This window comes from Ambystoma mexicanum, chromosome 8, assembly GCF_040938575.1.
Source record: "Ambystoma mexicanum isolate Mex_15411 chromosome 8, UKY_AmexF1_1, whole genome shotgun sequence".
NCBI lineage: Eukaryota > Metazoa > Chordata > Amphibia > Caudata > Ambystomatidae > Ambystoma > Ambystoma mexicanum.
This window is the reverse complement of record NC_090929.1, coordinates 386,100,536-386,127,071: the sequence shown is the minus strand read 5'-3', so window position 1 is coordinate 386,127,071 and position 26,536 is coordinate 386,100,536. Positions and strand designations below refer to the sequence as shown.

At 43.0% G+C, this 26,536-nt stretch overlaps 1 protein-coding gene across 13 annotated transcripts in view; it reads left to right on the top strand.

The window, feature by feature from the left end:
• Window positions 1-26,536, top strand: part of GRIN1 (glutamate ionotropic receptor NMDA type subunit 1) — a 1,139,664-nt gene that overhangs the window by 251,455 nt on the left and 861,673 nt on the right. For all 13 annotated transcript variants that reach the window (XR_011268541.1, XR_011268543.1, XR_011268542.1 and 10 more), the window contains exon 3: window positions 7,324-7,500. Coding sequence is in view for 9 of the 13 variants with exons in the window: in XM_069609856.1 (XP_069465957.1) it covers window positions 7,324-7,500 (177 nt within the window). In the remaining 4 variants the exon portion in view is untranslated. The remainder of the gene's footprint in view (window positions 1-7,323; window positions 7,501-26,536) is intronic.

The following is a 26,536-nucleotide window of genomic DNA, read 5'->3' as shown; positions in this document are numbered from 1 at the left end:
TTCAAATCTCAGCAAACATGGGGCGCTGATTAACCCCCCTTGAGATCACAGGAAGCAAGGGCGCTGCAAATATCCTCTAACCGGTCGACCATACCAGTTGTGGCTCCACCACAACAAAATGAGATACTCCCGATATTAGTAAGGGGTTCAGAGAAAACTCACTAAGAACCTACACAGTGTGGGTTCCCTTCATAGCAAGCCCCATAGCTAGTGGGTTTAGTGTTTTTGAGAAGATAGATTGTGTTTTACCTTCCCAGCGTCTGGGCAACCACCAGCATGCAGAGAATGTGGAGCCACCAGGGTAATTAAATTTGATACAAATCCTGATGACCCCAGACCCCACATACAAATTGAAGCAGTCCGGCTTTAGACTATGAGATCTAATTCCCCTCTCATAGGTACCTTCATTACCGATGGTTGCCCACCCCTTGTTAGGCTGCTGGTCACAAAATTGAGTGTGTTGTATAAATAACTGCATTCTTTGTAGAGAGTCAGGGTCAGTCTCTTGACCTATCCCTCTTAGATAGGCGTTGCACCATCTGCCGTCTAGTGACAGGCACTCCCCCTCTAGGGACAGGGTGTTCTTCCCGGAGGGCAGAATAGCTCATCATCTTGTATTTTACCTTTGGGACTACCCCAAGTTGCCATAATCACTAATTTTGCCTTTAACTGCAAATATACCTTTGTTCTCCCAAGGAACCGTCCTTTTGTGTATCAGTACTGTTTTTTATGGTTTGGGAAGGCAGTAGTACTTCCGGCTTTTGGAGCCCAATAAACCCTGTTGTTTTTTCAGCCTTGGACAAAGTCAGACAAGCCTTAATTCAAAGTTACTTTCTCTAATATTGTCCAAGAAAATAAAGCGGTAATGACAAGTAACGCTTTTAGATCTGATGTCAAGAAACCGCAATCTTGGTCGTGGTTGGCAGCAGCTCTGATGGAACCCTGCTTACCCTGGAGTCAGAAAAAGGAGGAAACAAAGCCCCTGTACATAGGCTGCTGGAACACGAGGTGTTTGGTTAAAATTTTTACAAATTAAAATATTGGCCTAGAAAAATTTGGCCTAGAAAAATTTGACATAAGCAGGAAACATGGCTGAGGACTACTCCTCTATCTGAGGGTTATGAAGTCTACCTAAATGAAGCACAAAAAGGCAACACCGGTAGACCATCCTCTGAGCTATTAACATTGATCAAAATAGCCAGAAACCTTAAGATGATAAAAGTGACCCATCCAAATCCTTTTGTCCAATCATTGTGGATTCTGTACCAGATGCAAGCTGCGAAACAAAAAGAGACTCTAATTCTAATCAATGTGTATTGGGGGAGAACTATGAGAATGATGTGTCCCTCATGGAGTCAATAATGCAAATGAGAGATGAGGCCCTAATGTTAGTGGACAACCCCCATTTTATACTATGTGGTGATCTTAATATGCATCTTATAGATGGTGAGGGGCGGCCCAGCGAGAGTCATTATTAGAAGAGAGTGCTAAATTATGGCTCAGTGAAATTAAGGTTCGCGAGCTGACATTGTTAAATGGCCAGACTAACTGAGGCATCCCAGCATTAAAAACTTGGTCAAGGGGAGAAAAAAGAGCGTGAATTGACTACTGCTCTGTTTCTCAGAACGTTTTGGCAGATATAGACCAATTTAGGGTGGTTGAGATGCCGGCCAGTGATCACAATCTGCTATCAGTAAGCTGGGGGGCGGGCTGACAGGACAGAAATTGGGAGCCCAGGCCCGATGGACCTTACATGGGGTAAAAACAGACTTAGAATTAGAGTATTGGAAGTACCCCAAATTACTGGGCAGTATGAACAATTCACTCATGACTATCCTAGGGCAACCGAATACGCCTGGATTGTTCAGGCGTATAGAGAAGAGGGTCCCCGGGTGGTAAGGCATAGTTCCTCCCAGTACACAGATATAATCAAGAAACTGTGATAGCCAGGCAAGCTTTTAGGTCAGATATGAGAATGTTAAAAAGGTACAAAAATGATCCATCAAGGAGCCTCAGATGAAAAAAGAAAAGAAAGATATTGAAATTGGCTTAAAGCTTCTAAAGCCGCTAGGCTCCAATTTGATACAGACATATGCTCAGGATGCTCTGCAAAAATAACACCAGGCACCTATGGGAACTGCTAAACCATGGTGGAAATTTCAACGCGGCCCTCACTTTCAAACCAGGTGCCAGAAGCCAGCTGGGTGGACCATCATTCCAACCTCTTCTCCAGAGGGGAAGAGGTTTCCCAACAGGAGCCCCCAAAACCTGAGTGGAAGTTGGTTGTTTAGCTTGGAGCTAGAAGAAATTAAAACTATGATCTCTAAACTGAGCTCATCGACAGCGGCTGGTCCTGATGGTCTGGCAAATCATGTCCTAAAAGGAAACGTTGAGGCCTGGGCAGATTTAAGGGTAAACATATTTAAACAAGTCCTGACAGCGAAGCAGATCACCTCTACACAGAGCGAGGCAATATTAGTCCCAATCTTTAAGAAGGGTGACCGTATTGACCATAAAATCTACCTCCCAATGGCCCTATTCGACACTCTGAGTAAGGTTTTTGCCAGCCTACTATTATGAGACCTAAATCAATGGGCAGCCCAGTCTGGACATATGGACCCACGTCAGATGGGGTTTGTAAAGGGGCTCGTTACTTCACTAAACCTGTTCCTTCTTAACCTACTGAAGCTTAGATTGATCGAAGCTAATAGGAATGTGTGCCTGGCCTTCATGGACCTAGAACCAGCGTTCAGTTGTGTCACTAGGGAACGGCTCAGGGCCAAACCTTTAATGTGGAACTGCCCACCAGATCCGGTAGAAGCAATTAGGCTACTGTACTCAGACACATTGGTCCAGGTGAGGTTCTCGTTGGGGGGGGGGGTGCACTCAGAAAAATTTCAGACATATAGGGGTTTAAAGCAAAGCTGCTCTTTAGCGCTGACCCTTGTTAACCTCTATATGTCTGATCTAAGAGAGTCCCAACAAGGGATCCATGCTTTCCCCCCAAATTCGGGGAGCTAGAGCTGCCCAGGGTCCTGTATGCGGACGATTTAGTCTTAATTGACCAGACGCTGATCAGACTGCAACGCAAACTAGATAGCGTTGTCACCTACCTAAAGCTGAATAATATGCAGGTCAACGCTAGAAAATCAAAAGTCCTCTGTGAGTAGAAATGAAAAGGAAGGTCTGATTAGGAGAGTGGGGCAGGAAACTTGAGAGAAGGTAGATGTGATAACGTATCTAGGGACTATAATTAACAAAAACGTGGATGAGAGAGCAAACCTAGTAATGCTGCGGGCTAAGGTCGGGAGACTTGCGATGCAGGTGAGTGTCATGCATAAGAAATGTGGGGCCTTCTCGCTGCTTCCCGTGCTGATGTTGTATAAACAAAAAGTTGTCCAGTTACTCACATATGGGGCAGAAGCAATCCTTAACATAGCATGGAAAGAGTGGGATGCCCTAGAAGGCCTGTTTTGGAGGAAGGTTTTGTGACTACCAACCTTTCTCTCAATGGCATGCATTCGCCTTGAGTTGGGGATGCAATCAATGGAGTCAGTGGTGGCGTAGAAAATCATTTCCCTATATAGGAAATGTCGAACTCTGATAACTCCCCCTACCTTTGAAAATCTGAGGCAAACTGAGTCAGCCTGGTCAGATAAATGGCTTAAAAAATGGAAGAAGCAGTGTGAAAACCACACAAAGGCATACCACATAACGTTAGATATCTAAACTAACAACCCACTGAAGGCCAAAAAGAGAATGCAGGAGCTTGACTGGATCAATACAGAGCAGTCCAGAGGCTCGTACAGGCTCTCTCCGGCACTCTCTGAGGAACGGAGGGGTTTAAATCAAATCCTGCGGTACCTTCAAAAGTTCCTCTCCACTCACTATTGGGACTTGATTATGCAGTGTTGCCTAAACATTTTGTCATCTAAAGAGGTGCTCCTAGTCAGGAAGCAGATTTTGGTAGTTGATTCGAGCTGCAGATACTGTTGTGTACCCCAGGAGACAGAGTCCGTATTCTATCTGGTAACCACCTGCAAGGCTTTGTCTGAGGTCCAATAGAAGTTCCTGGGAAACTTTATTAAGCAAGCCTAATCACTAACAGCTAAAGAATGGTGGAACTGGATACTTCAAGGTGGAAAAACCAGTTTAGTTTTAGCAATAATGTCTTTTTTGGAATTTGTTCTTAAGAAGTAAAAGAGTAGAGAAATAAGTGAAGACATGGATGTAGTGCTGCTAGCCCTCTATCTCCTAATTGAGGATATGAATGTTACTTTATCATGGGGCATTGTGGTAATTATGTAAGATTGTAATCTCCTTGAGGGAGTTAATGAATGTATGTGATTATGTGGATCTAGTGTAAAAGGTTTTTTAATTTTCTAACAAACCATAAACAATAAGAAAAATACCTGTTTTGTGTTTTGATAGCCCATGTTACAGTGAAATGTTTCTAAACCACCACTCCTCTTATAATCTATTACATCTTGGTGGTCTAAATCTGGCATTGCTGTTGTATCATTAAAGAGAATCAGCTCAATTGAAATATTAAGTCCTCCGTCATCGTCAAATGTATTCTCTTTTTGATGTCTTCCAACCTAGCAAACAATGTGTCAACATGTCAGCATGTGTCATCGATCAAGCGAGTTATGAACATATGAAGACGCCCAACATTGGTCATTAGACTTCGAGATGCCTTAAGGGCCCCATTATATTTAAGTAGCAGCTTTTTCTTCTGCATATATTATACCTTTTTACACCTATTTTATGCATACTACTCATCCCTGTTGTTTTGAGACAACAATTGAAACATGAGCCTGGTAACAATAAACTTTTTAGAGACATTTTCCATTTTATTATTTTATACCTTAAACCGATAGTTAACAGTTGACCCGTTTATATTTATTTGTTTCTTTCTACATTAAACAGACCACAATGAAAGCAAGTGAATTGGGACATTTGGCTCTCATTACGAGTTTGGAGGCAGCCATGCCCTTGGTAAGGGCATGGCAGCCTCCAAACTCGGGTCCGGGTTCCCTGAATGGGGAATTACTGGACCATTCCGACCTAGGAGGACCTGGTATTTCCCCATTCAGGGAACCCAGACCATCCCCATTCCCATTCGAGCCCCCATTGGGCTCAATGGGAATGGGGATGATGCTAACAATGGGCCCGTTAATAACGTGCCCGGTGTTAGCATGCTGGCCCCTGGCGGAACCCGCAAAGGACGTCTGGTCTGACCAGACGTCCAGAGCGGGTCCCGCGAGGGTACCTCGTAATGAGGTGGAATGGGTTTAACGGCACCGGCACCTTCACCGGCGCCGTTAAACCCATTCCGCCAGGGTCGTAATGAGGCCCATTATTTATTGTTTAGGAGCCCTGATTAGTGCCACAGCTGCTAAACGCATATCGGTTCAGTTTCTACTCACAATACGATATATGGAAGGCTCATTCTACGATTGCAAAGTAATATATCAAAACAACTGTGACTCTGCTACTGCTTTCGCAAGCTCACGATTAAATGTGTACATAGTTTTTGAAGCTACTTAAACCACTCAAATGAATTTGCTGAGATCTCACCACTGTGGGTATGACAGTCTGATACTGTATGTAGCATGTTGATGCTTTGCCACACAGAAATACCTCTAAAATAAAAATTCCTGAAAATGTTTCCTTCACTAAGATATTCTTTTTAGTGCAAAATTAGTTGACAAAGATGAATCAGCATTAAATGTGATGTATGCTGATTTTAATTTGTAATATGTATATTTAAAAAGCAGTAGGTGCTGTAGAGCGAAGTGATTAAAACAGCTATTCACTAGACATAAAAGCATATAAAAGCTACATGGCCAGAAATGTGGAAATATAAATGCTATGCAAAATACAAATAAAAAAGTAAAATGTCAGCATAAGTTCACAGTCAAAATAGTAACAGCCAACACCGATAAGACTGGCCCCCTCCATCTTACACTTCAGGAAGGACCTGAAGACTGCCCACCCCGTCCTACACTTCAGGAAGGACCTGAAGACTTCCCCACTCCATCCTTTACTTCAGGAAGGTCCGGAAGACTGGCCTCCTCCTTCCTACACTTCAGGAAGGACCTGAAGACTGCCCGCCTCCATCCAATATTTCAGAAAGGTCCATAAGACTGCCCCCCCTCCATCCTATACTTCAGACAGGACCTGAAGGCTGCCCCCCACCATTCCATTCAGGAAGGACCTGAAGACTAGCCTGATCCATCCTATATTTCAGGAAGGTCCGGAAGACTGCCCCCCTCCATCCTACACTTCAGGAAGGACCTGAAGACTTTCCCACTCCATCCTTTACTTCAGGAAGGTCCGGAAGACTGGCCCCCTCCATCCTATACTTCAGACAGGACCTGAAGGCTGCCCCCCACCATTCCATTCAGGAAGGACCTGAAGACTAGCCTCCTCCATCCTATACTTCAGGAAGAACCTGAATACTGCCCCCCTCCATTCTACACTTGAGGAAGGACCTGAAGACTTTCCCACTCCATCCTTTACTTCAGGAAGGTCCGGAAGACTGGCCCCCTCCATCCTACACTTCAGGAAGGACCTGAAGACTGCCCGCCTCCATCCTATACTTCAGGAAGGTCCAGAAGACTGCCCCCCTCCATCCTACACTTCAGGCAGGACCTGAAGGTTGCACCCCGCCATCCTACACTTCAGGAAGGACCTGAAGACTGCCCCCCTCCATCCTATATTTCAGAAAGGTCTGGAAGACTGCCCCCCCATCCTACACTTCAGGAAGGACCTGAAGACTGTCCCCATCCATCCTACGCTTCAGGAAGGACCTGAAGTCTGCCCCCCTCCATCCTAAACTTCAGGAAGGACCTGAAGACTGTCTCCCTCCATCCTACACTTCAGGAAGGCCCTGAAGGCTGCCCCCTCCATCCTATACTTCAGGAAGGTGCGGAGGATTGCCCCCCCATCCTACACTTCAGGCGGGACCTGAAGACTGGCCCCCTCCATCCTATATTTCAGGAAGGACCAGAAGATCCTCCTCTTCAAGGACAATATTGAAAATAGCTGATCACTCCACTCAATCCTACATCTCCCCATTTGGAACTCCCCACTTCCCAGCTCCTCATAACCATCCCATCCCAGCTCCTCTGCTATCCGTGCACCGATGTAACATCCCTACTGAGTGCCCTATATGCAGTGCTTGGATTCTTTTGAGCAAGGTTGGAATTTATAAATCTCATACATAAAAGTTTGAATGGCCGCTGGTTGCATTGTTGTACACATGTTCCTCTGGTATGAAGAATGGATCTCCAATTAGACTTTTCTTTCCCCCTGCAGAGCATCCACCTGTCCTTCCTGCGCACCGTTCCTCCCTACTCCCACCAGGCCAACGTCTGGTTTGAGATGATGCGTCTATTCAACTGGAACCACATTATCCTGATTGTCAGTGAGGATCACGAGGGCCGGGCTGCCCAGAAGAAGCTGGAGACCCTCCTGGAGGAGAGAGAATCCAAGGTCAGTTCCGGGACAGCGTGTGCCATTTTGTTAAAACAAAATACAAAATAAAATAAATCAGAACACAACCAAACAAAAATCTTCAAACTGTTTTATGTATGTAGATTTCTGTACGTTAAACACATTTTCTTTCCATTGTAACATGGCTGACATTATGCTTAAAGCATCAACAGTGTCTGACTAGTACTTGACAAACGTTGTACTTTATTCATTTCACTTGCTTTGCCATAGTCGAAATCTCCTACATGTAAATCAATCAAAATAAAGGGAATAACCTGGAGCTCTGCAAATATACAGTACTTGATACATAAAATCCACACGGTGAGGGCGATCCTGCGAGTTTTGTAATATGTTTAGCTTTTCATAAGAATTCTCATTCATTTTTTAACAGTTGTCATCAAAATTATATTGAAAAACGTTACTCCTAGTGGACAAAAATAAAACCATTGATTGACTAGCCATATTGATTGGTTCTCTGAATTGGCTTTCAGAGCCCTTATTTTGTTGCATAGAAGTGCAGTGCACCCTCTCTATTAAGCTCTCTTTTACATGGCTTCTGTATCTCAGGCTCATGATTCCATTGAAGCACCTGCTAATCACAGCTTTTCCAACATTCACCACGCTCCGCCTCAGCAGCTGCTTTGCGTCGAAGACTAGCTTATTGAGAAGATGCACCGTGCTGTACCCGCCAAAGTCAAATCTGATCCATCCGCCTCGAGGGGCGCCAGGCTGTCTAGGCTGATAGGTGGTTGATGCAGCTGTCCATTCACTCACCCCATCTCATCCACCAATGGAAAGGTGACATCCAACATCCTTAGCAGCCGCAAAGCACAGACATGAGATAGTTGCATCTCAGGAAAGAGCAGCAGCTATCTTCTGCAAGCAGTGGCCTCATGCATGGGATGCGTGAGAATTGAGACAACACAGAGACATGGAGCCTTTCTAGCTCTATCCATAGTCATCTCTGATAGGTAGTAAGGCACACACTCATCTCTCTCTCGCTCTCTCTCTCTCCCTCTGCTGAAGTGGGATGGGGCCATTGGTTGCAAGGTAGAACATCTTGCATCCTTAAAAATGTTCTGTACTAATTTTCTTCTTGTTGTTTTGAAAAAGGGTTGATCTTAAAATTGGAGCTGAAGTGTGGCAGCTTTCTAACGTGTCCACTACTCTATATTGCCATAGAGAGGCTGATGACCTCCGGCTCTGAAAGGTAAAGGGCATGTCAGGTACGAGACAGTGACAGTAATACTTGGGGTGGAAGACTATAGCTCCAGATTCACAATAACCTCCAGCAATACTAGGACTAGTCCCAGGCTCCTGCATTAAAGCTTGATACACGCTGTCCACTCACATCCACCTCTTGACAGTTCATGCATGCTATTCTAATTTTCTCAACACACTTTTACTTTTGAGACTTTAACTATCTCTGCCCTATAGCCATACAATAGCGCTGTTAAAAGATATGTTAATTCCACTGTTAGAGCAGAAAGCTGAAAACCCTCCAATGTTCAGGCTGCTCTGCTGGGAACACATGGACAGCCAGAACAGCTTCTGTGTAAATCAATGTGTCTGACTGTGAAGCATTAAGTGAACTGGAGACCATCTCTATCTCCTTATCACACTCAAGAGCTATGGTTCGATTTGCACTCAGTATCGATTAACTACTGTTATGGGACTCAGCAGTCCAATGCCATGTTGTGGGTGTTTACTTTCTCAGCCAGTCCCAGTGCATTTAAACTGTGCTGAAGATGTACATGATCTAGGGGAGTATGGGGATAATTAGTGCTAAGGCACACCCTTGGGCACTTGCCCACAGCACACCACCAACATTTGTTGAATACATTATTTAGCTTCCGACTAGGATGGGATTCTTTCCTAAATATGTGGAGTTTTAAGAAGTACACATGGGACCATATGGCAACAGTGAAGGCGGCCTTATATGTATGATTTACTTGGAATGTATGTTTCGAACTACATAGGCAACACACTGAAAACCTAATTTTGCTCATTTGGCTTAGGATTTTGCAATAATTTAGGATGCAATGAGCTAATGCTCTTTGCCTTTTCATCAGATCACAAAATACGTTTGAAAAAGAGTAGAAGATTTCAAATCATGAAACTTATGAAATGTAAACTGGCTGATGTAAAAGTAATTCCGCTAGTCAAGCATTCACTTAATGGTCTACATCCGATTCCTTAGGTGACGCAAATCTTTATTCACAAGGTATTTTGCATTTGGTAAATTTCCAATGTGCACTTATGATTCCTCATCTAACACGTTGATGTTCCTCTTGTATGTGCAGATCAGCTATTCAAATTAGGACTTCTATCAAACCTAATTCGTGGGTCCTTTTCCCATATCTGTAATGTAGCGTTGTTTGACTAAGAATATAGTGCCTTTCCCACCTTGCTTAATTTCTGCCCTTTAAACTGAAACAGCTGGCTTGATCATTTCTTAATAATAAAACTCTCTGGGCTTTTATTAGGGCAGTTTTATGACTTTCATGTCATCAGGATGGAGAACTGAATGACAGATAAGGACAGACAAGGCCAAGTCAATCTGGTCTATCTGTCTCTGTAGAGATCATATAACAGGAGAGACTTCTTATCAGGAAAGTTTCCTTTGTTTTACACTTACTATAGAACAACCGTGTATCAATATTGTTGATCAATAAAATAGTACCACACAGTGTGATCAGCTATCCTTAGCAGTCATAGGCTGCTCTAATGTGACTTGAAAGTATGCATTGATATGCAAAGTCTGAGGTAGTTAGACCAGCTGAAAGAAGACGTGTGATCAGGCATGCTCAAAGCATCTCTAATAGCTAGGACGTGAGACATATTGCAGGGTTGAGCCAGAGGAACGCCAAGCACTCAATTTCCGCCCTAAAGAACAAAAGAAATGTTAATTCCTAAACCCACATAGCATGGTAATCGAAAAAACTGCCATAGCCCGTTCTGGTATTCCTAGCATAGACTGCCCACTAAGACTCATCCAAGATTGAATTAGACCACAGTAACCACATATACATAGAGCCTGTGTACAAAGACACTATGCAAATAAATAAAAACAAAATAATCCCTTCATACAACCTCCTATTTCTAAAACAGAATCCTATTCTGACCAGGAATTTCCACTGGGTTGTACTGTGCAAACATTATATTTTTAAAGGCACATTTATTTACAAGATATGAGGCCTTACAAATCATCTGGTGTGAATAATTAACCCCCTTTTAAAAAGTGTGGTCCTTGATTACAGTAAGGGAAAATTAAGAACCCCTAAAACTTATTGTCTTTTGAAACTCCTCACAATATGAGTTGATTTTGAAGGAGCAATGCCTCGTCAGTGTCAGAAAACACACAAAGGCCTTTTTGTAAAATGATTCTCCTCAAAAGATGGTTGAGTGGAATTGAAATCTGATGTGGTCCATTAAACACAATCATAGGAAATGCAAAATAGTAAGACCAATAAAAACATTGACACACTTCATTAGGTCCCCACAGATTACTCTAAAATGCAAACAGGACGGCGCCATTTGCATTATTCAAAGGAGCGATTTATTAAATCTTATTGTTTCTTTTCTCTTCTACAATATTTCCTTTACCTTAACCAATAGCGCCTGTCATTAAAGCAGTCACAGCCGCTCATAAGTTTCAATCATTTTATCCCAGCTGATCCTGGCCGCACCCCACAGGAATGATAATGCCATCGACTTAACTTAGTTAAAGAAAATCCACCCAAAGTCATATTGGGATATTAATAAAGAAGTAGAACAATCTTCGAACCTCTATCATCTCAATAGCGAAAGCCTCCCATATAATGATATTGGCAGAACAGCCCATACCTTCAGTTTGGTAGCGAGTTGTTGTAAATAAATCTTGTGGTTATCAGTATACAAGGTCTGTTGCACCTTAGAGATGATCACCCCTAAATATCGATAATGGAGAAGTACCCATCGAAACCCCAGGAGGTCAGTTCTGATTTAGAACTATTGATTTTGTAGCCAAAGTATTGTGTACATTTATATATCTCATTCACAACAGGGCCTACATTTTTCTCAGGGTCACAGATGTACAATAACGCAGCCTCTGCATACAATGAGCTCACTTGAGGTGGTCCTGTGATCCTAATTCCTCTGTGCCCATGATTATTTCTTATCAGAGTCGCAAGCGGCTCACTCGTGAACACAAACAACAGAGGGGATAATGGGTACTCCTGCCACATACCTCTCCCGAATCTAAAGGGTTCAAATATAGTATTATTAGTGTGCACTCTGCCCACATGGTCAGCATACAGTAATTTAACACATTGAACAATATAATGGCAGACTCTAAAGCGATGAAGCACTTGAAATAAGTATCGCCATGACACTGAATCAAAGGTCTTCTCAGCGCTTAAGGATGCTGCAACTGCCCTGGCCTGGGGGGTGATCTGTTATATGATGCAAAACAACCTCCGTAGGTTCAGTGCAGTGGATCTGCTGGGAATAATCCTGACTGATCGGGTTGTACCAGCCCCTCCATTCGTGGGAGAAGATGAGTAGCCAATATCTTGGCAAACACTTTCGCATTTGAATTAATTAAGGACAACAGTCGGTATGAGGTCCCATTGTGGGGCTGTCTGTTTGGTTTCAGTAATACAGTGATTATTGCTTCTTGAAGTGATGGTGGAAGCCTACCACATTCCAGTGATTCTTCCCACACCTGTGGCAATCTAGGGTCCAGGGTCTGTTGATATTTTTTATATAGTTCTATTCCCAACCCATTGGATCCTGGTGCCTTTCCTGATGCCAGCGACACCAAAGCTGAAGTTAGCTCCACAACCGTCACAGGTTGCTCTGAAGCAAGGCATGCCGCCTCCGACAGTGCCGGTAACTCGACATCTTTCAAATATTGTTCAACTCTCTTCTGATTCAGCATCAGAATTGGCATAAAGTTGCAAGTAGTATGCATGAAATATAGCATTAATTTCAGTTTCCGTTGTCAGGATTCTGCCATCATGCCAGTGATGGGGGCCATACTACTCTCAGCCCTGGCTATTTTAGCCACATTCTGCTCGGCTTGTCATCTTCCCATACCTTGTGGCAATAATTGTTTTACACATATGAAGTACTTGAAGATCTGCTGGTTCCTGAAATTTCAGAATATTACCCCTGATCAATCCCAGCAAGGTCTTATGATGTGTTCTATCATGTTTATTCTTCAGGGTTCCCAAGTGTTTCTAAACCTCTCTTAATTCACTCCTAACACCTCTGAATGTTCCAGAAGACACAGATAGGAGCAGTCACATCATTTTGAATGCAAAGAACATGAAGTGATGCTAACACATATGGCCACCTGAAGATGATCCGAACCATGTGCATTTAGTTGCAAGCTAATCTGATCAGGTTGTAAATTGTGCTCAACTCTAATGAATGCATTTATTAAATGAAGAGAGATAATACACCTGTTTCAAAGAGTAAAGTGATTTTTACTTGGAATGTCATTTTACCATCTCAAATACCAGAGGGTCTAATTCTCTGGCATATTACTTTTACACATTTGGTGATCCATGACCAGGATCTTTATAGGAGATGTGATATAAAATGTAAGGATTTAGTGCAATCAACCATTTCATAAAAAGGCACTCCATACTCTCCCAACGTATTCTGTGGCTTTTGCCAATCATTGCTAAGAAGTGCCAATTATACAGGTCAGTTCTGCTCTGAGACCACATTAATTTAATTTCAGAGGCTTTGAAGAATTTGGCATCACTAAGGAATGGTCTAATTATGCTGGTTTCAACAATGTCTGTATCTTTGACCAGAGCCTTAGTTAGGTGCTGCATGTCTAGACCAGACAAAATGTGTAAGGTTCACAGTGTGGATTCCTTGTTTACAGGCATTTTCCCCCAGACTCAGGTATGTTGATGTTTGTATCTGATTCTATAATTAGATCTGGCAGCATGCCAAAAATCACTCTACCATTCTTGGACTCAATATGTTCTAGCCAATACGTCAGTTCTACCGTGGCCTACTTAGCTTAGTTTAGTTTAGTTGAATTTTTATAAAGCGCCACTAGACCATAGGCCTCAGAGCACTGGACAAACAATACAGCACATACAATAACAAATAAAGACAACACCATAAATGAGAACATCTTAGCATCCACATGGGCAACAATGACAACAGTACAAATGTCCACCCTAAGGCATCACCTACCCCCTCAAAGGAAGAAGAATGATCTAAGGAAGACACAAGCAAAAGACTCAACATGTCAGTTAAGCACCAATCTTAAATTGAAGGCATATTATAAGTTCTTCAGCTTTTTCTACCAACTCAGAAATGCTGGCAAATTACTATGGCCACACTCAATGACAATACAGTCAGTGTTACTCCTTGTACACCGGTCCAGGATTTGCATCCTCCGAAGAAGTCTCAGATCTTCCACTCTCATGTGAAGCACGGATAAAACATTGCTTCTGAAAGCTTCTTTTGTGCCAGTCTTCTCCGACTTATCCACGTCGGTTAGAATAATGTTCCTATGGTCCATAATGAGCGCTCTTGGTATATATTTGATATCTCTGGCATTGTGGACTTTTTAACACAGATATTCCTCCCACAAGGATAGGCGTCTGGCCTGTGTTTGGGAGTCTTAGAGACCATGGTCTTTTGCAGAGCCATTGTACCAAGACATGATGAATTTAGAGGTGCAAGCACTGATGAAGTACCTGGGACAGAGCAGGTCAGATTGATTGGGATTTCAGTGCTTTTATTCATGCCTGTTGCCTCACAACTAAGTTTTCAGCCAGCTTTCTTTGGGTGGCTATATCCATACCGTTGGAGGGTCCCGATTTTAATTTAAATCAGTTTGGCACTGAAAGTCAATCCTTTCAATAGGTGCCTGCATTAGCACTGTGTCAAAGGAATCCACCCATCGGCTGAAATCCAAACTATGTTCACATTGATTGAGATCGAAAATTATCTTCTCTTTGATGGATTGCCAGCTCACAACATGGGAAGATCCAGAATCCACTCCCTTTCTTTCAAAATGAACCGGTACACCTAGTGGACCTGCATGGTAATTTCTACAAACCACTTCTTCCATGGTCATCTCTAAGCTTGTCATAGGGATAGGCAAAAAAGAAACATTTTCCCCCTCAATTAAATCCCTACTCTCCTTAGAAAGGAGTTGCCTTCTGCGACCACTTCTTGCCATAACCTCGGACATACAATCATTTCTTAGTCCCACATAAGTGGAGGAAGTCTTTATCCCAGGTGGTATAATTTTCAAAGTCCTAGATTTTAACATTCCAAAAGCAGATTACTTAATGGTCCTTAAGTCAGCACTCTTAAACTGGAAGGGGAGTTCTTCAATTCGCCAACCTACCCTTTTAATATAGTGAGCCCTAGTAGTGGGCATTATGAGATATAACCCTTGGTTCTCTTTAGGGATAAACGAGGAGACAAGAGTGTCAATACACAGAACAATATATTCTAAGTGTATGCAGCACATATGGATCACTTGAAGAGGTCCATGAACTAACATCCAAGATCCTCACAATTATAGCATGATCTCTACAACTTGACAAATGCCTAGTTATGCTACCTTAGGCAGATTTTCCCCAGATCTTTGTGTATGCCCTCCGTTTATGCGCAGCGCCAAGGAAGTGCGGATGAGGTGTGCGGCCAGCAACCCAACCTCAGTCTTTCAAGAGGAAGGGCCATCTAACACCCACACTCCATACACAAGCCCAAATTCCACCGCCCAGATGGAAAACGCAAGCAGTAGTAGGAGCGGACAGCACCTTTCTAAAAATGTGTGGCTTATCTCTTGATATATGCATTCTTGAGACATTGTAACCCCTGATAATGTAAAGGGCCTAGGAATATGGTTTTAATCTAGGAGGCCAGAAGGCGATGACTCAAGCCAACTCCATGGGCGTGCAGTGACCTTTCCATAGAAATATATAAATCTTCATGCTGGAGTTTGATATATGCCTGGACTGCGTTGACAGTGAAGTGAAAAAACTCCAGGGACTGTGACAGTTTCAGTTCTGCTTAACCAATAGATCAAAAACTGGAGGTCTCATAAGAGACTGATCGTCAGTTGAATTTGTTGCGTTAAGGGCTGCCTGTCTCGCAGGATGAATATCATGCAATCCATATATATAATAAGGTATATTCCTTGCTCCGGCAGTGCTGAAACTAATGGCCTCATTACTTAAAAAAAAATCACCACAAAGCCGAGGAGAGACCGAATGGTAGGCCAATGAGCTTCCAAACTTGGTCCTCCCACTGGAAATGTAGGAAGCGTCTGTGTGGGGCATGGATAAGAACCACAAAATGATCATTTTGCAGATCCTTTCTGTTTGAGCTTCCAAATCCCTGTCATTAGAAGTGGAAGGTTGGATGAAGAGAGATGCAGGGGGGTTACAGCCCTCACTTGTGTGGGTGCGCCTAGCAGCTCTATGTGGAACCTCATCATCATCTATCAATCCCATGGATCTGCTGACAGGCTGTCCCAGTTCTGAACAAATAGTGTGGTGTGCCCGCCTACTGGCGGTATGTGTGTGTTGACCCCGATGAACAGGGAAGCTTGACTTGAAGGGCATCTCTACGCGCAACCTCTAACTCCCTGTTTTCTCATTGGGAAGAAGGTGTCCGGCTTGACATCATGCCACTAGTGCAGCAATCCTCTCCCTTCCTGAGGCCTCCCAGTCCATTCTAAAGTGACTGGCAAAGCAGTCTCTGCCACTACCACATGTGCATAAATGCTCTGAGTGAAAACATTTTTGATTGAACTCTGTGCCTTATTTAATGCTGTAAAGGTCCCTACAAACCTAATAAGTTCTTTCAGGAGGTTTCCCCAAACAAACGACCTTGTGGGCCTGATCCTGCATCTGAGTCAGCCAATTCTCCCCACCTTGAGCCTATACAGTTCAGTACTCCCTTTCTCTTTTTGTTGGCTATCACTCAGTTCACATTGCCCAGCATGCACACTGCCCTTTACATCCGCTGTATCACGTGCTCTCTCAGCCAGGTCTAAAATGTTCATGAACATGCCCGAGACATATAACAACTTGTCTTGACGGGCTTTTTCTGGGCCCTGTTGAGACCTTTCTTTGGGTCCCAACCTGCCTTACCAAAAAACATTTTCAGACTGATGGAAGGTGCAGCTGTTACTTTACTCGGTATGTCGACTGGGTGACATTCAGCTCTCTACTTTCTCTTGAGTTTCTTCTCCAGAGGTTTTTGCAGGTGAAGATTCAGGTAGTCTATGACATGGGGGTAGGTCGCCCAGTCCATGGACTTCAGGAAAATAAGGCCTTCTGATTAAAATATCTACTCTTCACCCTCTAAGGCAAGGGATGTTTCTGATCCTCAAGTTCTTCTTGAGGGTTACCGTCGTGTACCTCATCTTATTGCCAGGAGAACTCAGACTCATCTATAGATCTCTCCTCTAATACATAAGAGTCATCCAAGTTCATGCCCATTTCATCATTCTCTGGGCCAAAGACTCTGGAGGTGGTCTTTTCTCGTTCTGTTGGGAAATGTAGTTACATACAGTTTTATGTTGCTATTATACTTTGAAACACCGTTGATTGAGCAGGACAAATAATGGAAGAGAAGCATACTGTCTGCTCCTGTCTTTGAATAGAATTGTAGACAGTCAGAAGCATCAATGATTCTAATGGCACCACCTTTTAAACAGCAATGGTGGTACCTTTTCTCAACTTGTATTGTCTACAGAGCAACTTGCTCAGTTGCCACTCAGGATGGATGAGAGGAAGAAACTTCCACTGTGATTGGACAACACTAAGCTTACCATCTTGTCTCTTAAAGCTTTCAAGTGGAGATGCCTAAATCATGTTAAGAGATGAATGATAATCTTTAAAATACCAAATAGTCTGGTCACAAGTGGCTGCTTTATCTTCCAATGGAAATCTGTTTATGCCTAAGGAGGGTCTTGATCCACTCGATTTTGTGGAGGCAGTGCCAGTGACACTTTTGGATTTGCTATGCCTAGCTCACTCAAGATTGTGGCCATGGTTTTAGTGATTAGGGATTTTTTAGAAGGATTACAGAAAGGCTATGAGTTTTATGGGGACTAATTTCAACCCCATGCACAGATGCGAGCTTGATTTTTCATGGAAAGAAGCCCTCTGAGCTACGATAATGTCATAGATGGCTTAAATAATACTCCAGCGCTCTATAATGATACAAGGGATTTTGTTAAAACATTTTGTGGACCTATGGCTGTCCCTCTCTCTTTCATCTAAACAGCACCGTCCTCCCTATCGGGCGTCCATCTTCCAGGGTTAGTATATACTGTAGTTTTCATTATACTATCTAGGTTCTGACTTTTTCTAGGTGTGGAGACCTAAATGAGATTTGCCTTCGCTAACTGAACTTCCTAGAACTAACTGTCCCCAGTGGTTAGTGCTCTAAAGTGGTTACTGGGATGTCTGGTAAAGACACTTGCTTTCATGACCACTTACTCTCTTACTCCTCTGCCTCTCACTCCCTGAGTCTCTCTCCTTACTATTCTCCTCCCTGCAGCACCACCCACTTTACTTGATCTACTCCCTTCTCCTTCTGTGCCTCCTATGTCTGTAACTCCTTACTATGCCTCGTTTGCAGTTTATCATGTTAGTTCTCCTTCCTCACCACACTCCAACTCCTCCCTTCACTCTACAACTCTCTCCTCCCTTCTAGAACGTCATCCTATACTTTACAACTCCCTCTTCCACACTACAACTACCACTCCACCCTCCACCTACTCAGAGACCCTAATTTCACTCACACAATCACTTTACATTCACTCTCTACTCTCCTTCTCCTAACCATACTTTCCACACGTTCACACATTCACAATGCAGAACCACTTGCACTCACTAACCAATGCCTCACTTCTCAAGAAATTGCATCTACACTCTGTTGCTCCCTCTTTCCACATGCTGCTCTCTTGGTTTGTCACCTCCTCCACTGACCTCACCTGATCAATCCACAACTTCCAGTTGCCCTTTGTATGCTCCACCTCCTCCTTCTATTGGACTACTTGCCTTGACCAATCTGGCCCTGTCTTTCCCACCCGGGAGGTGTTAGAATCTGCAAATGTTACAAATAGAGTGTTACGCCCCACCCATTTTCTCCATGTTGGCCCACTGTGGAATAGTGATGGTGGCCGGGAAGCTGAATGTCCGAGTTCATGTTAGGGAGCCTTGGCCCCAGCTCCTCTAGTGTAAGTGAGCTCTGTTTGGGGTTTTCCATTACCCATTTCCTTCCTTGGTGGTCTACGGGCTCTTGTTCAACATTAGCGCTGAGGAGTGTACTGCAACTGGCGCCTATGTAGTTTGATGCCGGGTCCATTTCTCTCCTTGTCTCCGGAAGAACCACCCGGATCATGATGGACACTGGAGGGTTGTTCTCTCGAGTCTCGGTCCAGAACTTTCTTGATATCTCTCAGACAGCGTGAGTCGTGGGAGGGCTGCTCTTCCCCTGTTGCTACTTGCATTGTTCATCTCAGACAGAATGGCTCTAGAAAAGACTGAAAGTCTAGTAAGAATATTGTTTCTGAGGCATAGCGTGACATAAAGCAGTACCTCACAAGTACAGGCTAGCAAAAGGTGGGACCGGGAGCTGGTGCATCTGTAATTAGCGCTCTGAGGAGTCAGGGGTAGGACTGCCACATAATTCTTCACTGGTAGGCCTCCCACCGAACTGAGAGGGGTTCCCATGCTCTCTTGACAAGGCCAGGGTACTTCTTTGTTTTAATAAACATGCAGTACATGCTTTCATGGCAGATGTGCCTTTGACCATTTTCATAGATGCACAGCACTTACTTAAAAATGCATACAAGTTTCTTCAGTTTGAATTTTTTCATCAACTAGTGTTCCTACAAGTCTTCATTATAAAGCCAGCCTTTGCATCAGTGCAATTTTGAAATGTTCTCAATTTATAGATGGTCTTGTGATACTACTTAGATAAGGCAACATAATTAATAGATTCTAGACATGCATCTGTTGCATATGGAAAAAATGTACATGTCCAAGCAAGGACTGCTTTTAATTTTGGCAGATGGATAATTGTGTGCATTGTATTTTGTCACTGGAAAGTTAATCACTCTTTACTGGAGGGAATCAGAATGTGTGCTACCAGAATTAAGGCTGAAGTGGTAGAACTCCTTATTCCCATTATGTTGACGACTTGAACATCAGTTCATTTCACGTGTAAGCATTACTGTAAGGGTGCAGAGTTGTGTTCTGAATACCGGATGGGACCCTTAAGAATTCAATTCAATAAAGGGACACATGGATTTGCACTACTGTAGGCCCTCCTTCTTTGATCTTAAACTACATCATGATGACTGTCAGGGAGGTACAGCTCTCATCAGCCCCATGCGGCATAGTCAGTGGGGGATCACAGGATTTGTAGTTCAAAAATCTCAATTGTAACAGGTTGACTACGCCTGTTCTAAAGAAACTATGAAGTAAATAAATTAGTTGATCGCGGATATCTGAATCGTATATATACATAGGCAGCCTGCCCATTCTCCCCAATTTTTTAGGTGGACCAAGTCGTCCTATCTTTCCTCCTCTATTTGTTTTGGTGGATAACAGTGTTCTATCTAGTGTCCCTCAAAATCTGAACTGAAATGGTTGTATCGCAGCCCATCAACTAGGGTACTCCTGTCCCCTCTCAAAGACTGGTGACCTGTGTCTTATGGTTTGACGGTCATTGATAATTTAAAAAAACATTTATGTAGGTTTCAAAACGTTTTGCTTCATGCGCTCATGCAAGATGCTTCATGCGTTCTTCAAATATCCATGAGCTTATGGATATTTAGACAATACCAACTAAGACCTACCATGCACATTAGAACTGTTCCATCAATACGGTTCAATCCTGGTCATGGAATACAAAGACTTTGCCAACATGTTGAATGTATACTGGGTGGCAGAATATAGGTGTGTTTGTGTTTTGGGCACTCACACACTCATGGTGTTGTTGGCTTCCCAGGAAGAATGCATGGATTCCCTCTCCCTACTTGGTCTGGTCAAACCAGACCAAATCCTAATTCAGTCCTACTTTTTCAGATCCTTCCTTTTACATACGTTTTACCTTTGTATTAGAGTGCCAGCTTCTGAGTTTATTATAATGGACTAGATCATATTGCTACTTTTAAATTCATTCAGGAATCTTCTCCAACAAGACATGTGTCAGAAACCATGATTTAATGAAACAGATAATTAAAATATATCTAAGTAAGAACATTCTAAATACTTATCAGGTCCATTAAAATAAATCCCATTCTCCAATACAGGTCACATTCTTTCATGCAGCAAATGGACAAAGGTATGTCTTAATAATGAATACAAATATATTTAAATAACAGAAATTAATTCCTTTCTCTATCAGTCTAACGCGGACCATTAACGGAATTGTACTGAACTAGATGTTACTGCACAGGTAAAAATGTAATTGAAGGGCCTTCTTGTGATTTTAAATGTAAACCTCCTATACATTATTTGTTACTGTTTTTAAATATTAAATATTTGACCTGATTTAATTTCATTACAGCTCTTACAACACAATGGGTAACAGAAGTCGAAGTATAATTGCCTCTTGGCTTAAGAGCACAGAGATTATGCCCCAATCCAAACAGGAGTAATCGGGAAAAAGAAAAGATGTGTAGTCTTGCCAATATTAGAGAGTATCTTGTATTGTGGGGAATTATAATAGGTCATTAAAACGTCTCTTCTGGTTCACACTAACTTCTGAGTTGATAATAACAAACTGCCTGGTGAGAAAGGCATTGGCAGGATGACCGTGACTACAATCAAGCTCTAGGGATGTTGGCCAGCTTCAGCGCGGTGGAACATACCATCATCATCAGCGTTATTGCGGTTTAGAACCATAAAAGCAGGAACATACATCATATGATCAATATCAGTATGAACAAATAGATACTACATACATAGTTAAAAAAAACAATCAATTTAGCAATAATTGAACAAAACAATTCTTAAAATCGAAGTACTCTTTGTAGGATTGGTGTTGGCACACTAATGTATGTTTCCCAACTTTAAAATGTGATTATCTACATAATATTCACAATGAGACGACAGTTAAATCCTCTAAGTTATATAACTACCCACACTAGGCAGTGTTAAAATATAAAATCTAAAACCTAAGACATCATGATAATAAAAACCAATTAAAACATGATCATCTTGTTATATAGATCCTCAATTCCTACACAGCACAGTCCTCCTTCTGAGCCATGCCCTATGAATATATTTGGCAAGTGCTGTTAATGTGAAACAGCCAAGGTACTGTGCAGCTGCTCTCTAAAACCCCAAACTTTGCCAACAACTCTTTGAACCCATTTAGGGAGGGTGCTGACCAAAGGTGGGACCATAAGCATAGAGGTTTTAGAGCTATTATATGCTCTATCAGTCGTACATCACATTCTAGATGCAGTCTAGCATTCGGGCCACTGGTAGGTTCAGACATTATTGACTTTAAAAATATGTTTTCTATTATACCCAGGTTTAGCGAATGTTCACAGCCCCAGAGCTCTGCACCATATACTGCTGCAGATACAGCTTAAGACATATACAGTTCCAGGACCGTATCAATGTGCCTTTACGATGCGTACAATAAAACCTCCTAATACTCCTGCTGAGCTTTGCCAGGCATGTGGCAGCTTTCGAAATTTGATCACACCAGGTACCACTCTCTGCAAAACACAGACCCAAGTAATGATATGCTATGACTTGGTCCAATTCAACCCCTTCTATTTCTACAGACACTTTCGCGTGCCTTGCCCTTTTACCTCTAAGGACCAAAACCTTTGTTTTACTCTTGTTAATCTCCAGGACACAGTTTACACAAGTCCAGGCAAAAACCGACGCAATGTGTCTTTTGCCCATAGGCGATGTTGCCAACAACACAGTGTTTCCGCGAAGAAGAGGCCTAGAAAGCGAAGGGTGCCAACTCTAGGAGGGTTGTTAATACTCGCCACTAACACCTCAATTAGCCTATTTATATAGATACAGAAAAGGAGTGCAGCAAGCACACAGCCCTATCTAACCCCTCGTCAGACGTAAAACTTCTATTTGTTCTCGCCACTCGCTCCCCATCTAACAGAAGCATCAAAGAACAGAATCAAAGGCTGTATTTAAATTGGCAAAAACCGCACATAGCTCACAATTGTTTAGGCGTGTATATTTTTACACAAGTAACATAAGTCACAGACACTGTTCAGTAGCGTCCATTCCCTGTTGCCAGCCCAACTGTAATGGATCAATTATTCCTCTCAAGTCCACCCATTCTTGGGGTTGTCCCAGGATAGTTTAGCATACAATTCCCCTGCCCCATCTGGGAGGGAAATTGGTCGATAATTTTCGAGTTTGCCCTTGCACCCCTTTTTAATAATTGGCACTATTACGGCATCACACCAACTCTCAGGGACTAGACGTGTTGTAATCACTACATTGCTAACTCTTGCCATCACCGGGCTGCATATTTCCAATTAATTATTTTTAAAATTCACAGGTATGCAATCAGGCCCAGAGGCCTTTCCACCCCCCGCCCAAATCTGTAATAGCCACAACCACCTGCTCCACACTCACTGTGACCTCTGGGACTTGCACAGGCTGTGCCCCAACCAGTATTCCCAGACTAATTATGTTATCACAAGACTCTGGGGTCTTTATACAAATTGGAAAAATGGCCCTTCAAATTTCCAGGACTATGCTATTAGACATTACGCGGTCTTCATCAGAATACATATCCATTATCATCCTCCAAAAAGCCTGTGCTCCATTTGCATTGGTAGCCCCCATCAGGGCTTCCCAACTTGCTCTATAGAACCGCCGTTTTTAAGAAGCAACCATGATCTTATATTTTGCCCTCAAGGATCTTATCTAAGTGCATGAACAGCTGGTCTCTTTTTCAGGCAATCCAAGATATCCTTCTTACAGGACCAGCATTCTCCAACGGACCACCCCTGAGCTAACTGAACAGGTTTCTTAGCCTTTCCTCCTGGCTTAGTGAATACTGGATAAAGGACTCTTACCAGGTCGTCATAATGAGCCAACACATCCTGTGGCCCCCTAGTCAGGTCACAAATAGCTTAAATAGGTCCTTCAATTCTTGAGTATATGCCTGGCAGTCAATCCCGGCTCACCACTTCCGCTCACTTAACAGCCCTTCTCTTAAGCCCACAATTGCCAGTACTTATAGAATTGGTGTCTAGTGCTACCCTGGCATGAGAATCACACACTATTTCAACACTACAAGTGATAGGTCTGTGATCACTTTCATACCATTCGAGTACGTTAAATGATTTGATCAACCCTCAGTCTTTGGCACTTATCATTATATAGTCAATTTGGCTCATGCCATTGTGACCAAAAACAGTTAATTTGGATGGTTGATCTACCACACAACGACCATTGCAGGCCCTGAGATTGACGGTATTCAAAAGGCGAGCCACTTCAAGTGTGTGACAGTGCATGTTCCTTGGAAAGTCTGCCACTAAGAATTGAACCCCCATGCTTTATCTTGCTCCTGCCACATGTCCTCTGTGAGTCTTAAAGGCTTGAATTGGAGATTCCCCTGGCTCACTATCCTTGTCTTCTATGAGGTCTTGCAGCTTAGTCAAACCTTTCATTGGAGTTGAGCTTGTGGGTCGATTGTAGATGTTATATAAATACAGTTTTTTCCAAGATAAGACATTGGCGATCAGTCAAGCCTGTTGGTGCTTGGGACACTTTCCATTTAAGTGAAGAACTGACCCATATTAACATTCCCCCACTTGGACGGCCTCTTGCCCCCTTAGATGCCGGTATTGAATACGCGGAGTACCCTTGCATGTCAATTTGTTTTAAGGCCCACATCTCCTGAAAGCAGATCAGGTCAAACCCTGAGATAAAATGTCTCCAATCAGGATCTATCATATGTTTTGCTAGACCTGCAGTGTTCCAGGAGAGGAATCTGATTTCGGTAGGCGCTGAATCTGAGAAGGGGGCCTGAGGCTGACTGAGTCAATAAACTTGTATTGGAAAATATCATCTCATCCATGCCCGACCACATCCCATCCTCTGACTGTCTCACCAATGTGCTTTGCGTGTACCTTTGAGTTTGGCTATTTCCTGTGTGTTCCTCTCACTTCTTTGTGTTTTTGTCTTGCTTCTAGAATGTTAAATCAGAACTGAGGTCGTTGCCAGACGGATGCCTCCAAAGTCTCACACGAGAGGGATGGGGGGCATTCCAGGGCGTGCAACAGTACAACAGTACCTCTTTTGCAAGGGGTGACTCGATCAGAACGTCTCCCTTTCTGTCCCCTCTGCCTCTTCTAGAACTGTTGCAATTTTGTCCCACAGATAGCATAAGCATGGGGCGGGCGGTGTTGTTTGTGTTGCATGTTACCTCCCCAGTAATAATGTGGCAGGGATGAACTCCAGCATCGCAGGATCCCTTGGTTTCACTTGCTCATTTTTACAGTTGCCAGATGTGCATGTGCATCAGGGGGTCCACCCGTAAGCAGCAGTACTGGTGATAGGCAAGCCAATAGGACCTTCTTTTTCTAAATAGATCTGTCAGCGTGTACATCATCTGTATAAGGAGAGGGCACTGAACCAAAAGCATTGCAGTTTTAAATGTGAGATCCTAGAGGTCCAGGAATGCAACGCATATTTTGTGCCTGAACCATAAACGTAGAAATATTAGCCTTCTGAAGTCTTTGCACAGTGAGATGATCAATGATTGATGATGCTCTATGGCAGGCAGGCTAGTTGTATTAGTACTTCATTGACATATTCTGAAAAGGAAAAGATGCACAAGCATACTCTATTATTGGTATGGGGTGTATCCTCCTGTCCTTCCTCCGTACATATATACTGTAAAGTGTAAACACTTTGGCATGGAGCCCAGAGGTGAATACACCTCCATGCTCAATTACCAGGGCTCACATTGGCTGACCAGGTCAATAGGGTTCATTCCCTGCTACACCAACTTCATATTTTGAAAGCTAATAGGTGCATAATAGGGAGGCAGGTAAACTACAAGGTCTTAAAACACACCATTTTCCATTCAGAATTGAAGTATAGCCTTTGCGAATGGGAATGGAGCGCAGAGTATGAATGGCCCAGAAGCAGCTCTAGGACATAGCCTAACCACCACTAAGCATGGTTTGATTACTTAGTCGTAATCTTCCGTAATCTATTTTGAGGTCCTTCCTAATCATAGTGCTTACTCTATGAGGCCAATCTGTAACCTATAGAAAGGAAACTCACTTGCCCCCAAATATATAAAGCTCTTCCCAAATGCCTTCTTTTTTTCATTACACGCCTCCCCCACTGCATCATATAACACCTCACTGAAGACACTTGAACTTCCTCTTCTACATGGCATGGGATGAACCACTTGTTTGTGCACCACTAAAGAGCTTTGTGAGGGAGGACACTGGGGGACAGTGCAAGGTAGATTAGGTCTAGCAGTAAGTATTCGAACCATTACCTCCTAATATGTATTCCTCATCTCAGTTTTTACTCTAGGGGACTAAGCAAAGCAGTGGCTGAATGTGCACTATATGAACGATGTGACCAAAACAGCCTACACCCATTATTAAGGTGTTACTGCATTAGGAGATCATTTACCTTTGCTTAACGTGCACCACCAATCCAGTGAAGCTGATTAATAACATGCAACAACACCATGTGGGTCTAGATCAGCAATGGAGTTAGCCAGCAGCTATTGAGCCACTCCTGGAGGCTTCCTTTCATGAATTTTTGAAAGAAGCGCCAACTGAATCTAACCTGTGACTGGCAGAAATGAACTACCATACAACATAAAATGTGTGCATTTTCTTCTCCTGAAAGATTGTACAGCTACAGTTAGTGCTTATAGTTGAACGTGCGACCTGAAGTTTTATACAGATATCAAAATCTAGGGGTCAACACAATGAGACACAGAATCTGCCTTGGACCATTGGGGTGTTTCACCCGGAATCAATATACACACAGACCAAACTATAGTAGGTTAA